Source organism: Conger conger, chromosome 15, assembly GCF_963514075.1.
Source record: "Conger conger chromosome 15, fConCon1.1, whole genome shotgun sequence".
Classification (NCBI taxonomy): domain Eukaryota; kingdom Metazoa; phylum Chordata; class Actinopteri; order Anguilliformes; family Congridae; genus Conger; species Conger conger.
In genome coordinates this window covers 22149888-22165065 of record NC_083774.1, presented here as the reverse complement: position 1 = coordinate 22165065, position 15178 = coordinate 22149888, and the positions used below count along the sequence as shown (strand labels likewise).

Sequence of the window (15178 nt, the reverse complement as noted above, 5' to 3'; positions counted from 1 at the left end):
AGAATTTTGATTTCATTTTGTCTCATTTAGTCATTTAAATTACGAATGAATGAAGGTACGTATGAGATGAAAATGTAACGTTTTGTTCAGATAAAGGGGTTTATTTTCTGAATATTTTGTTCACATTTCCTTATTTAATAAATGACACCATTTACATTTTAGAGAACAGTTTGCCTTGTGTGGTTTACACGTTTGTAATGTAATAATTTAAATAATATAAGAGAAAAACAAGTATAAGCTCACATTATTGTACATTTAGACCTGCTATATGAGTGTATTTGTCACTGCACTAGTTTGTAGTCAGTTATTGTCAAACAGAATTTCATGGTTTCATTAGTAATGCACTAAATATTTGCAGTGTATAGATCAAAGTAATGTCGGAATAAACTACTAGTGATTCTAAACTGTAATTTAAAAAAATTATAAAACAAACCAAAAAAGTTTTTTTTTTTTTTTAGGAAATACCACAATAAACACATCTGCACATACTGAGCGCTAAGCGGTGCTAAAAACTACCTAACAGCACTCGTCGACTGATCACTGGTGGTCATGTGACTACATCCTATTGTGTCTCAGCAAAAAGAGAAACTTTGTTATAAGGGAACTTAACACGCAGAAAGAGGGAACGCTACGCAAAATGGGACTAAGGGACGAGCTTTTGAAGGCGATATGGCATGCTTTCACCGCGTTGGATGTGGACAAAAGTGGAAAAGTATCCAAATCGCAATTGAAGGTATGATATATATGTTTACGGAACATTGCCGGCAATATTTCTTCTTACCAAGTTTCTTCAATGTGTGCTCTCGCTGGAACTTGCTGGCGAGTTTGAGAAATCAAGTGGACCGCTATGCAACTATTTAATAATGAACATTTAAATAGCCCCAAAACATGCGTTTAAAAGCTTTTACGAATATTCACATTATTTTCGTTGATCTATAAGGGCAAATATCGCCGATTCTGGTGATGTGACCATTTATGTTGTCATATCTATGTGATTTGCGTTGGTGATATATTTAGCAGGGATGACAGCTTTTCTCTCAATAATCGACGCTCTTTATTGCGTGTTTTAGGTATACATCAGATAAGACACAAGTTAAATTTAATCTTTTATTTAAGATCATTGAAAAGTATGTGCGATTTTAAAAACATCACAGCAAATTTCTTACGACTCGGCGATGTGTTGTGAAATTGTGACTTCGGTGTGCTTTCCTCCGTGTCTCTCCAGACACAACGTGTGAGAGTAATCTTGGCCTAGTCTCCACACTTTTGATGACTTTTTTATATTGTATATCAGCAGCGTCACACCACATTACATTGTGAGTTCACTAAAACTTTAAGGGAAAATATCTCTCATCCCAGATAGGTAATGGTGGGTTAGTCAGGTTTACATCTTCAGAGACATGCTGTTGTCCAGGTGAGAACCAACATACGTGCTTTATGTCAAATGCACATTAAATCGTCCCCTTATCTTTGATGTATCCTTTTGCATCCTTGCAACGATTGTGAAAATGCATTTATGTCAACCTCAGACACCACATGAAATGTATCACTACTAAAAAAAATCTCTGGTGTGTTTCCTCTCCTGTCTAATTTACTCATTACTTATTAATGCTTTCAAATGTTTCTTAGGTGTAATTTGGACATCACTTTTAGCACATTGAAGAATACAAAACACACCTTGTATGAGAACAGCTTTATGAATAATGTTAATAGGTTATATGGTTGGTATGTGGTGACGTGTGACTAGTTTGCGACTGGTTGTGCCAGTTCTGCTTGTTCGCCCAGACAAAGCTTATCACTGTAGTTCTCTCGCCGAATCTCTCAGGACCCTCAAAGAGCGAGTTTTGTCTTGTTTCTGGGTATATGCAGTCTGTCACTGTTGTTGCTTCTTAGCAGCCACAGCATTAAGGCCAGCATCAAAACAATGTTTGTCATTAGCTGTGCCTTCAAAGTAAATGCCTGTTCTGTGCCTGTTTTTTAGTCACAGTTAATTTGGTTGGTGCTGAATTTTCCAAACCAAAATGTAGTTGTGTGAGAGCATTAAGGGTTATATTGATCAAATCACCTATGCAGAAGTCTCATATCTCAGATATAGGCTTATTTTCTGTAGACTTTCTTACTGTTCTTCAGGCCCACATAAGGGGAAATGCACTTTCATAACCATTTGCCTGACAAGGAGTGCGATTTCCTAACACATTTACTCTACTCCACACCAGTGATGAATCAGGACTTCACTGCTGAATAGATACTTGTTTTGTTTTTTTCTCATGATACTTTCTGGTCATGTGTGGTTTTAGTTCTCCAACTAATCATCTGTCTGTAAGATGTTTCAGCTGAATTCAGCTTTCTGTTGACCTTGTGATTACCCATACACCCATTGCACCATGTATGATGGCTTTTCTTTGTGCTCAACGCATAGGCAAAGCTTTTTCTCAGCCCTTTACTATATCTTGTGTCTTAGTGTTATAGGAGGATCGTGTGCAGGGAGCCCTGTGCTGTGTTACGCTTTCTCAGCAGGATTCAAAATGGTGCCAGCCTGTATAGATTTCTGCATTTTGGCGGACAATATTAAAGTTGTAGTAAGACGTTTTCCACCTTTTTTCTTCCTGATTTGGATTCATGATCTGTGTCCTCTCAATCTGTGCTTGGAGATGCTGGACTAAGTTCTATGAGTTATACAGTAATACTGCAGAGATGGTGACGGCAGGGGTAGAGGAAGTCTCTCAGATGGGATGACAGAGTTGTGTCCCACCATTGACTCCGTGTTATAGTCTACTGCTGGCGTGGCCAAGGCTGGAAGCTGTGCTGTTTGGGATGCAGGGCACAGCTTATTTACAGGGGATCCTCTGAACAGACTGGGGTGCTCTACAGCATATATGGGATTTTTAAAAACCCTGTACAGTCAAACTAATGTATACTTCATAAAGTTAAAACTGCATTTTGATCTGCAGTAAACGTCTGTGCACAGTTCACTAATCAGGAAGTCCCTTCATAGACAAAAAGCAGACCATATTTATAATTATGGCAAACTGACTACAAACTGAGCTCTGACTTGTGAGTGACTCTAGCTGAGCTCCATAAGGACCTCGGGCTTGGAGGTTTTGTCCTGCTCCAGAGCAGCTCTGGTGGGGGAGGATAGGGCTGTTTTCCTGCCTGGCTGGCAGCAGTCTGTGCCTCGGCAGTCTGACCCAGTGCAGTGCTCTGATAAAGCTGGTCTGCAGCCAAGCCTCTATTCACACACAATAACAATGCAGTGCATCCTGGGTAAAATCACTCCACTGCATTCTGCTTCACCACCTACTCAACATTCTTGAAGCTTTTTGCGGTTCGGCTCATTTTATGAACTCATCTTTTCTTGGAAGATGTTGTGAAAGTTTGTACGGCATCAGGAGTGCTTATTTTTCAAATACATATATATTTGCATGACACTTCCTGGTCACATTTCTTTTTTTGGAGCAAATGATCTAATTTGATAGTAAAACATTGAATTACCTGTGAACAACACTAGGAATAAAGAGAGATGCTTGGGCACAATTGCTGCAATCGAAAACCATTCATACATTTGCAAGCATTATTTTTTTTTACTTCAAACTTAGCCACTCTTTTGTTTTCTCTGTTACTGTCTTATTAATTGGAAAAAAAACGTGATGGTTGGGATTATAAAACGTAATGTTTGCGAATACTTTAAGTAACAAATTGCCATTTGCTTTGGGACTATTCTTAGGTCTCGTCTGCTCTTGATGTGCTTTGTTCTGTGGACTGTTTTTAAGGGAAGTCTGCTCCTGTATGTTGCCATGTTGATAGCTGTTGTCTTGAAAGCCCATTGTGTGCTGAACTGTGAGGTCCCTGCTGTAAGCGCAGTGCTGCTCGCCTTACCTGGGTCACTGACCGTTTGGCATTACAGGTGCTGTCACACAACCTCTGCACTGTAATGAAGATCCCCCATGACCCTGTGGCTCTGGAGGAGCACTTCAAAGATGATGACGAGGGGCCCGTGTCCAACCAAGGGTACATGCCGTACCTCAACAAGTTCATATTGGACAAGGTAGGTGCATATGCTCTTCCCCCTCCCCACTAACTGTGTCTGTGGGAATTTCTCTAAGATGTAATAATGGATTTTGTCAGTCAACTATGGCCAACCTCATTTTTATCTAAAGCTATTGTCTAAGATGCCATGTATGGCACAACCATCCACTGGACTATTGCTACAATGTTTCTTGTATGACTAGTAGTCATAGGTGGAACTTATGCAGGATAAAGGGCTGGTTCTCAGTCAGGGTACGCATAGTGCTTTTAGCCTGAGTAACACTGCTCTGAGATCCATGGCCTTCCAATGTGTATAAGACAAAGCTGAAACAACGCAGCCTGCACATTTCAGCAACACCGTTGAAATGTAGCAAGAATTGTAACCTGAACTTTGTTCCCCAAAGTGTGGAACTCAGCCTGTGTAATCTAGCCACTGAGTACTTCGGGGTCACAAAGTTGTGTTTTGTGATTTATTTATTTGAGCTCCCAAAAAAATTCATGAAATGTTGAAAGCTGAAGTCAAAGTTAAGGAAGTAATGCATTGAATAGATTGGAAAACCATGCATTAGTTTTATTAAAAAGTAAAACTTAAGAAATCTATTCAAGTCAAGTGACTTCATCTTTTCATAAGAGTGTGGCAGTCCTGCTGCTCTTTGAAATGCAACATTGCAACACCCAATTTTATACATACAACACACAAAAGCTCAGAAACCTATACAAGTATTAGCCCATGGAGAAGCTTATTACGAGGCATTTTGTTGTTATTAGACATCACTGCATTGGCAGTGTTTGTAACTTCAAGATTAAACATTTGATTCCCTGAGGGACACTGCTGTTGTTCTGGTGATTTGTTATTTAACTGACACTTTTATCCAAAGCGATACAGACTTACAGTTGCTTAAGGGCCTTGCCAACAGCTCTTATTGTGGCTATTGAACTGCCAACCTTCCAGGTCCCAGTCATGTAGCTTAGCCTCTAGGCTACAGGCTAAATTCACACGTTTTTAATGTGCACATTTTTCAGCTTTTATTCAAGAGTATTTTTATGATTTTTAAAATACAAAACCAGTCTCTTGTGTCTCAGCCTCATAATGGCAAACAATTCAATTATATCATCCTAAAGAAGTAATCAGAAATTTAGTGGAAAGACATTTGATGCTTAAAATGAGTTTACTCATTTTCTGAGGGAAACTTGTAGCCTTAATGAAAAGGCCCATAAAGAAACAACCCTGGCAGTACTGGATTTTTGATTCTTTTAGCTGTCTGATATTATTACAACTTAGGATGGTAAGTATCCTATTAGGATGGTAAGTATGCATGTAAATTATGAATGTTAATCATAATTATTGCTACAGGCTTGAATGCTGCTGTTCATCCTTGGTGTAGGATGTGAATTGGCACCTCTGTTAGGTACAGCCATACTCAGGAGTAGGAATGCTTTGCACTCCTTCCACAGGAAATGAGGTAAATGTTAAGTAAAACACCAGGAAGGACAGACCTGCTGACACAGGGCCAGCAATCAACACCACTTCCTCTTACTCAACTCCCTGTTTTCCTCTTTCTAAATGTTGCATGTTTCTGGAGTGTTTTTAAAACATTCCACAACTCTGTGGATTCTTGAATCCTCAAAATTTGTCACAAAATATGGTAGATGGGTGCATCCAATTAAATTTGCCTTGACAAAGTGCACCATATTGGATTTTCCACGATTTTTGATATTTAGTAAAATGCTCCCAGTACGTTGCTTTATTTGTATTTTTAGACTATGTAATGAAACTTTCCACAAAAGTAAAAAACGTAAAATATCGAAGATGCTATTTAGTGAGCTTTGCTTTGACTCTTTCATTGCTGCATTCAGTTATATTATTACTATTAGTATTGGTAGTAGTGGTAGTGGTAGTGGTAGTGGTAGTGGTAGTGGTAGTAGTAGTAGTAGTAGTAGTAGGCTTGGCATAGCATTTATTCTGAAAAGCTATTATCTCACAGTACATTTTTACATTACATTACATTAATGACATTTGGCAGACGCTCTTATTCAGAGTCATATACAGTTGATTAGACTAAGCAGGATCCTCCCCTAGAGCAATGCAGGGTTAAGGGCCTTGCTCAAGGGCCCTACAGCTGTGCAGATTGTGGCTACAGGGGATCGAACCACCAACCTTGCGGGTCTCAGTCATGTACCTTAACCACCACACTACAGGATGCCCTAGAGGCTATATCTTTGAGATTGCAGTGACATAAGACTTGTTTATTCATTGATTATAAGAAAGAGAAATAATAGAAGGGATCTATTTCATACCATACATGAGGTGTCCTACCTCAGCTGTTTGTGCCTGGGCCTATATTTGAATAGCATTTTGCTGTGTGCGCTACTATTCTTACCGCTTCTACTCCGCTGCGGTCGTAATGCCGTCGCTTATTTTTGTTCAGTGATGTAGCATGCTTGCCTTTCATGATGCAGTCGGGCCTTTACAAAGCTCATTTATAAGGCACCATGGCTCATTACTCTCCCGAATGCAAATGACTGTTTGTTTAGAGCAGAAAGAAACTACCGGTACTTGGCCTTTAACAAGGCGGCCATTGTTGGGGAAAGGAAACTGGTGGAACTCCTGGGTAGGAAAGGGGGAAGGGGGAAGGGGGAAAATAAGTGCTGAAGATGACATGATTGCCCAGAGTGGAAAAAGCCATCTTTTGCCCTTTCAGTGAGTTCTCCCTCCCATAATTATCCGTCCATGATGTGAAATTGTACTTCCTGCTAATTCTTAGACTGCTTTTTTTCCCTCTTTCTCTCTCTCTCACTGACTCTGCAGTTCGGGGAATAGAATAGTTTAATGTCAGAGGAAGGTCATTTATCTCAGTCAGGCTTTTCAGCAACAATTGTTCTGAACAGTCTAATAAAAACAAGTCTCTTATCAAAAATGTTTCCGCGTTTATCCTTGTGAAATTTTTTGCTGTGTCTGCTGAAAACTTTCTGACGGCAGAATTGTTTTGAATGAGGCCTGTGTTGCAGTATCTTTTGAATTTGAAACTATGTACATATTGTGCCACTAATATTTTGATCTTCCCTTCACTAATTTCACTGGGTTGGGAAAGTTTACAAAGATACTTGGCATATCTTTTGTCTAGGTGTGATTGTGGCACTCTTTCTGCCTCTTCTTCTGCGTACTGATATCCTGCCAGGTTTGGGACATCTGTGTTTCACATAAAATGTTGATGGTAGCCGGACTGTGAGTAATGATGTGCACTTAATGAGCTATTGTTTCACACTGTTTCACAGTTCTACCGCAGGAGGTTATAATGTGAGCTATTTCAGGCAGCTAATGTGCTGTGTAGTTTCCTCTTTATGTGTCAGTTTCTGCTGTAAATTTGACACACTTTGTGGTCATGTATATTAAAGGGGTTGAGCTGCACCAGCACCTAGCTTTGTTCAGGCCTCATTAGCAGCAGTGCTTCACTCTGGCGTTGGCAGCCATTTCCATGGAGACACAGCGAGTAGCGGTGTCTGTCACTGTGTAGGCCTCCTCCTCCAGTCAGCCATGTTTGTGCACAGAGGCCGTTTCACAGCTTTTCACCGCAATTTTGTGTTTGGGATAAACATGTGTATGTGTCTTTGTATCTATGCGCTGATACATGCACATGTATACAGTCATATAGGCGTTGGTGATGTGGGGTAATAATCATATCTCTGTAAAAATATATGTCACAGTGTTTCTTTGTTTCATTTAATTGTGCCTCACCTGCCTTGGAAAATTGTGGTGCCATTCAGACACCAAACATGATATAATATACAAATATTTAAAGGAGATACTGCATTTTTCAAATATTGAAATTCAACCATTACGATATGATTTGAAATAGAGTTGTGTGCAATCCAGTACATTATCTGTAAGCATTGTTTATACAATCCAGCCTGTTTTTGCATATTCATGTCAGTGTGTCAAGTTGTTTGGCTCAGAAAAGAAGCCCGTCAGTGACTCCTGCATTCCCAGTAGCATGGCCGTGTTGCCAGCACTGCTCAATACCTATGTGTAATTACACACGTGCAGTAGAAATGCACAGCTACTTCTGAATAAGTGTGTAGAGGTAGATTAGTGTGGGATGTGGGAAAATGTGATGCTAACACTAATGCAGATGGACTTGAGCACGTCACGATATGCACAATTAAAATAAAACTGGTAATAATCTGCCATAGACAATATACCACTCCACCTATCAAGTGATTTGACAAACTGGGACTGGAAGGTGTGAGGACTTTGTTTGACTGCCACTCTTTCAGGTCTTGGCTCTCTTGCGGGTCACTGATGACCTTTTCTCTTTGCTGTAGGTCCAGAACAACTTTGACAGGATGGACTTTAACAAGATGTGTTGGACTCTCTGTGCCAGGAAGAACCTCAACAGGAATCATCTTCTGATCACTGATGATGATTCCTTCAAGATCTGGTGCATTTTCAACTTTCTGTCAGAGGAGAAGTACCCGTTAGCCATCGTCACTGAGGAGGTGAGATTGACAGGGCTCTCTCAGACCCTTCCTCTTTCTGCCTGTGGTGCCTGATCTGTGTCAGCATGCTGTGCAAGGTTTGCAGAAGTTGCCTATCATAGATTGCAGAAAAGGTTACCTATATTCAGTTCATACTGAGGGTGCTACGTTGTATTCTGAGCGAGGTACTTATTCTGAATTCTGTAAAAATATGTAACTATTAATGAACTGTATGTAAAAATGACCTCTGTAAGTACCTCTGGAGAAGCACATATGCTACATGGCAGAATGTAATGAACTGGTAATGTCTGATCCTTTCCTAATTTTCCAGAACAATGGAAAAAAAAAAAGTAAATGTTTAAAAAAGTACTTTCTGGGGCCAAAGAAAGACTCTAAAGACTCATTCTAAAATTGGATCAGGAAGTTAGTGGTTTCCTATGGCATTATAGTAACACCATAGGCCTTCTTAAATTTCTGTGCTCTATTAAAAACCTCCCCTTAAAATTTCCAAGGGACATTGAAGAAGCTGAAAAGATTTTTTGGTACACATTTATGCCCAGAAAAACTGTTTTGCATTGCATTCCTTCATTGGATAGGTTGGTAGTGATTTGTTAGTTCATATGTACCATTGTTCAGTACCGTGACTCATCAGTTGGTGTAACCCAGTGATCCTCGCAGGGCTTGTGGGTAATGGAGTGTGCCGGTGATTCCCTGCAGATTGAGTACTTGCTGCGGAAGCTGACGGAGGCGATGGGGGGCAGCTGGGTGGAGGAGCGTTTTGAGGAGTACAGGACGCAGCTGGCCAGCAGCCAACAGTGTCTGAGTGCCTGGGGGCTGATCGAGCTCATCGGCACCGGCCACTTCAGCATGGGCATGGACCGGCAGACCCTCTCCATGGGCATCAACGAGGTCTTCCAGGAGCTCATATTGGACGTTCTCAAACAAGTGAGCCCCCTCCTTAACTCCTCCCCTCTGTGCACTGACCGTGAACACAGACCTGCTCCTGATACTCACTCCCTGTCTTCATGTTATCCATCCACTTGACATTTCATAGCATTGACCTGCTATGGCATTTCAGTTCCATTGAGGCAGGGCTTTAAGCTGGTGAAATTAGCTGGCACATCTCTGGACAAATAGAGACCCCGAACGCAAGCTAGTACATGGAGCAGCGCAGTTAGAATTCCACCCAGTATGATAATTTGCATGAAATAAGAAAGTCTGAATGATGTGATCAGCATGTTTATAATCTGGTGGGTCTGCTTGGTGGTGTTTTGATATGCGGAGCTGTTGCAGGGGGGAGTTCAGCCCCCCTCCCTGTGTGATGAACGGGGGTCATTGTGCAGCACTGGGATGTCACGGTGAAGGTATCCCAGCGTGATGGCCGGAGTAGATTTTGGGGGTACAGACTGCATGAATGGCGGCCATTGAATCTGCTCTCAGTGCCGATGTCCCTTGGCTCAGTGTGAAAGGGACGGGCTCGGAGGGCAGGACGCTGGCGGTGCCAAGCCGTGCCAGCTGCGTGCTGCGGCCCTCCCCCCGCCAGCCGAACGCCTGGCTTCTGGGACTCTCTCCCGACCACTGTCCCATGTCACTAGTCACAAACTAGACGTACGCGCTCCTTCAGATAATTTTAACAGATAAATGTACAGATGTCAGAAACGGTGATTCTTTAACGGTCAGAAACGGTGAAATATGCCTTTATGCATATTTTCATAAAATTTAAGAACCTGTATGATGGCTTACTGGCCATCCTTACAAATGAAACCCTCACAATGAATCCTTTTTGCCAACCTGGAAAGTGAATTCTTGAAAACTTTTCTTTAATCTTATTTCACAAAATACATATTTTAAGCAGAAATTTAATCTGCAGCACTCATGTACTGATGGCATTGCATTATAGATTTGTGTGAAGCCAATTGACAAATGTTGGCATGACAATTCAGATGCTAATGTTAGCATCGTAGGGCACGTGCTAATGGGGTAATACTGTTCTGTCTGAAGGGCTATATGCAGAAGAAGGGACACAAACGGAAGAACTGGACAGAGCGCTGGTTCCTGCTTCGGCCCAACGCCATCTCATACTATGTCAGTGAGGACCTGACGGAGAAGAAGGGTGACATCACGCTGGACGCCAACTGCTGTGTTGAGGTCAGAGGTCAACTGCCACTCACCACCATATTTATTATCAATGAATTCATTCGAATTTAAAATAAATGTGGTCAATTTCTATTTGCTACCTTGAAAGTAACATGTAGCTCACTAAAATAGCAATTAAAACAGGCAGAAAGGTGACTGACATCCCACTATACAGCACAAAAAAATACTTGAATTTCCATCTATTCTGGGAAACTGCTAACCTTGGCGTTTGTGGCGCATTGTGTCTTGGAAAAGGACTCTGTTGTTCAAAAGACAACTGAGACAGACCTGTCTACAGCCCTGTATGATTTCAGTTCATTTTAAAAAGTAAAATTCTGAAAATGACTTCCTTGGAAGTTTATTGGGAGTCTGATTCATTGAGTCTGTCTTAAGAAGCAATGCAGGCAGACTCCATTAGTCATAGTACCAAAGAATGAACCTTTTGTGATTCGAGAGTGACCTCAGTTCCATCTGAGAATGACCTCAGTTTGACTCATTAGACTGGTATGCCTGAGCAGGGTTCTCTGGGTCCATTTTGGCCCATCTCTGAGCTCATACTCTGAGGCCTTGACAGAGGGGCGTCTGTGTGTAACACACCTCGCCTGTCCACTTCCGTGCCCATTGTTTCAGCCTCAGAAGGCCCTGCCCTGGAAGTGAGCGGGATATGAGTGAGACCTTTCTTACTCCCCCTCTTTGTCTCTCTCTCTCTCTCTCTCTCTCTCTCTCAACTTTTCTCTTTTCTCCTGTAGTCTTTACCAGACAAGGAAGGAAAGAAGTGCCTCTTCATTGTGAAATGTTCAGAGAAGAGCTTTGAGATCAGCGCGTCTGACAAGAAGAAGAAGCAGGAATGGATCCAAGGTGAGACGCGGCAGCGACCGAAGCGCACGCATCGCTGCGGCGGCGCACGTCAGCCTAAGTGAAATCCCGAGCGCGCGCATGCAGAGCAGTTTACCCAGGCACCGCTAATGTCGCAGCTCTGCTCCGAATCACTAATCGCAAAGCCCTGTGGTCGAGTGGCGCACGGGCTATAGCGCAGCGCTGTGCTTGGAGGCTTGGGGCCCCCTCCTTATGTGCCCCTGTCCCCCTCCCTACCCCCTCAGCCATCCAGAACTGCATCAGCCTGCTGAAGCGGGAGCTGCCGGCCCCCCACCACGAGGCTCGCCTGCGCAGGAGGGAGCTGCGGCAGAAGCAGCAGGCGGAGCAGGAGCAGCTGGAGGAGAGGATGAAGGAGCTGCAGATCGCCAACGAGAACAAGCAGCGCGAACTGGAGGCCATGAGGACGGTACTGACCCCCGCAGCACCTCCGCTTTTCGTTTTTTCCACACGCTTCACTGCAAACTCTAGTCCCATGTGATTCTGAGATACTCAAACCACCCTGTCTGGCACCAATAGTCGTTCCACGGTCAGAGTCACTTAGATCACATTTCTTCCCCATTCTGACATTTGGTCTGAAAAACAGCTGAACCGCTTGACCATGTCTGCGTGGTTTTATGTATTTAGTTGCTGCCTCATGATTGGCTGATTGTACACGTCTACCCAACTGAGTGTATACACATCTACATCCTCTGGAACAGTCTAAGGACAGAGATAAAATAATGCACAATGACAATACACCTGCCATGACACAGTTTAGGTCTGAATGGACCAGTATTGGAGGGAACCACTTCTACTCAGAAGCACAGCCCTGATATCACTGAAACTGGTGTGGGTGTGGCACAGGTGAAGGTGTGGCACAGGTGAAGGTATGGCGCAGGTTAAAGTGTGCCAGACACTCAGTCAGGACTGGTTCCTCCTTTTGAAAAGGGAACTGACAGACGTCAGCACTAAAATATGAGCATTAGAAGATGCAGTAATGGAAAGAGTAGAGGAAGCACTGAGGTCTGATTGAACGTGAGATTTTGCAGACAGGCAATGTGTTAGAATATGAAATGTAAATGTATTTATACTGCCATTTTTACTCAATTGTTTTTTTATTAAAGGTTCTTTGTATATTTATATACACTGCATTCAGACTAATAATATAATAAAAGAAGGATCTCAAAGAAATGCCAAAATAACCACTTTCTGGTTACCAAAACTCATGAATACTTTAATAGTCAATTACTGATTGCGGAACATATAATAGCTAAAGACTTATACATATTAAATGACCCACATGCATAGCATTTTGCTTGTCCTGCAACAAAGGCACAGTAATTGTACTGTAAATGTGAACAATCCCTGCACTTTTATTACCCTAATGAGATGTATTGTTTTTTCACTCCTTTTGCACTGACTGCACGCAGCTGTTAGAGTTAATGTCAGATGTGGCATCCTTGTAAATTAGGCAACATTTCCAGATTCAAAGCAGCAGTCCTGGGAATGAGAGTGACCCTCACCAAAGGGGTCAGTTTCTCCTTTTAATCCCTCCCCAGCCTGTTCTTCCAGTATTCTCCCTTTATAATCCACTATTTCTTTCGTATTCATTAGTTTTTAAACCACCCCCTTTGAATAATGCGTATTCCCCAGTTTCCACCTTTTCTCACCACCGGTCTCCTGCTGGGAGTATCACCTCTCACACACAGGGCCTTGCTTCATCCTGCTAATTTACACAACAACGATCAGCCTGACAGGTTAGACGATACCGAACGTGAAAATTCTCAAGCAACACAATTACACACTAATAATGGATTTAACATGCAGTTAAATAGTGGTCGAGTGGAGTCCATTCCAGAATATTCTCAGAATGCTCACAGAACTCAGAACATGTGGTGTAATGTTTGTTGAAGTCAAAGCTAATAAAATTATTGAAAACCGTGTAGATAAGAACTGTGCCACTGCTGTCGCTATTGGCGCGAGTGACATTGTGTGATTTAATGCTTAGCCCGTATAATGCTTCCAATGTACCCGTGAACAGTCACTTGATTTATTGCTTAAACAAGTTCTCCTTTGTGTGGCTTTCATTCCACTGTTGTGTTGGAGTGCTGAATGAATTCTTGCTGATATGAGAGTCCCTTTGGTGCAGACTTCCCATTCGCAGGCAGGACAATACAAACATGGCCCCTGGACCCACAGAGGTCACTCTCACCCTGTGGGTAAACACACACCATCCCCCCTTGAGTTTCACATTTACCTGTCACCTCAAATCCAGCTTTTCATCTTTTTAACATAGCCCTGGTGTAAAATCCAGCTCTGACCAGCTTGAAATACCAGCTAGCAGCTATTTCAAAACATAGCTTGAGCTGGTCTAACCATGTTGAGGATGGAGCTGGTCTAACTGGTCAACCAGCTACTAGCTGTTTCAAAACCTATCTTGAGCTGTTTTTTTAAACAGGGAGTGACTGCATGAACTGAAACCCGGGAGCCTGTGGCACTGTTTGTGGACCCTGTCTGTCTCAGTGTCAGTGAGCAGATATCTGTATTTATAGACGTGGTCTGTGACCATGATCATTTCTGAGAAGAATACTAAAGATATGTCTTAACACTCATTTAGATGAATGTGGATATGAAAGTATTAGTATCAATCGTCTGCCTACAAGAGGATGACAGCCTTTTTGGATGATTATTGGTGACATACAGACATCAACTTATGAAGGAAAACTGTAATAAATTCTATTCAGTATATTAACTCACAAACAAATTCTAAATATTTGAACTTGCTTAGTTTATTAGTAAGCAGAGTCTACAGAGCTTCTCTGTAAAACTTGGTTTTAAAAATGAAAAAACAAAATAATAAATAAATGGTTCATATGACTATGATTAGGCTGCTTATTTGAGCATTACTTTTTCACTTAATTAACAGCATCAGCAGCATGTCCAATATGGATAAATAATAGGTTAATATGTTTAAGCTCTTATCAGCCAACACTGATGCAGCCCCATATTATCACCCATCCCTAGTTGAAGTAGTGATGCACAGTGTGTGTGCAAGTTCTTTCATTTTGGTTTTATGCACAGCAGTGGTCTACTGCATATATTTTGTCAAAGCTGTCAATCTGATGAAAATGCTCTGCCTTTTATTACATGCTTATTTCAAAATCATTTGGGATTAATCACATTAATTCAGTGGAATATTTGCGCATTAGAACTCATCTATTAAATGTTAGATAACATCCACCTGCTGCTCAAAGCTGACAGAGCCCCCTCAGTGTTGATGTAAGACCTTAAATTAGAGCTTTATTGATTTATTGTTAAACTGCAGGTATAAGTACCCCACTTGACATTCCGTGGTCACTTTCCTTCCAACCTCTCCCTGTATTCGGTCAACTTCAGCTAATTGTTTTTATAAAATCAGAATAGCCAAGTAACAGTGCAGTGTATAATTTGACTGCTGTTTGACTGCCTACAGTGACCACTGGAGAATAACATTTCAATACAAGTTTCAATCCCAACTGGGGTTTAAACATGTATCATCATGTGAGAGAGATGAACTAATGGCCCTAGTCATGATATTCTTAATGGAATACAGAGGAACATTAATTAACATACATTCATGACAGAAAAGAGAGGCAGACCATGCTGAAAAGCAGTCCTGGTAGGCACATGCCTGACAGTTATTTCG

The 15178-nt window shown here is 41.7% G+C and overlaps 1 protein-coding gene across 1 annotated transcript in view; it reads left to right on the top strand.

Moving 5' to 3' along the window:
- Positions 1 to 578: 578 nt before the first annotated feature.
- Positions 579 to 15178, top strand: part of swap70b (switching B cell complex subunit SWAP70b) — a 22678-nt gene continuing 8078 nt past the window's right edge. Inside the window, exons 1-7 of the mRNA XM_061222339.1 lie at positions 579 to 733; positions 3905 to 4045; positions 8350 to 8523; positions 9220 to 9447; positions 10504 to 10650; positions 11388 to 11496; positions 11739 to 11920. Coding sequence (XP_061078323.1) covers positions 638 to 733; positions 3905 to 4045; positions 8350 to 8523; positions 9220 to 9447; positions 10504 to 10650; positions 11388 to 11496; positions 11739 to 11920 — 1077 coding nt within the window. The 5' untranslated portion in view covers positions 579 to 637. The remainder of the gene's footprint in view (positions 734 to 3904; positions 4046 to 8349; positions 8524 to 9219; positions 9448 to 10503; positions 10651 to 11387; positions 11497 to 11738; positions 11921 to 15178) is intronic.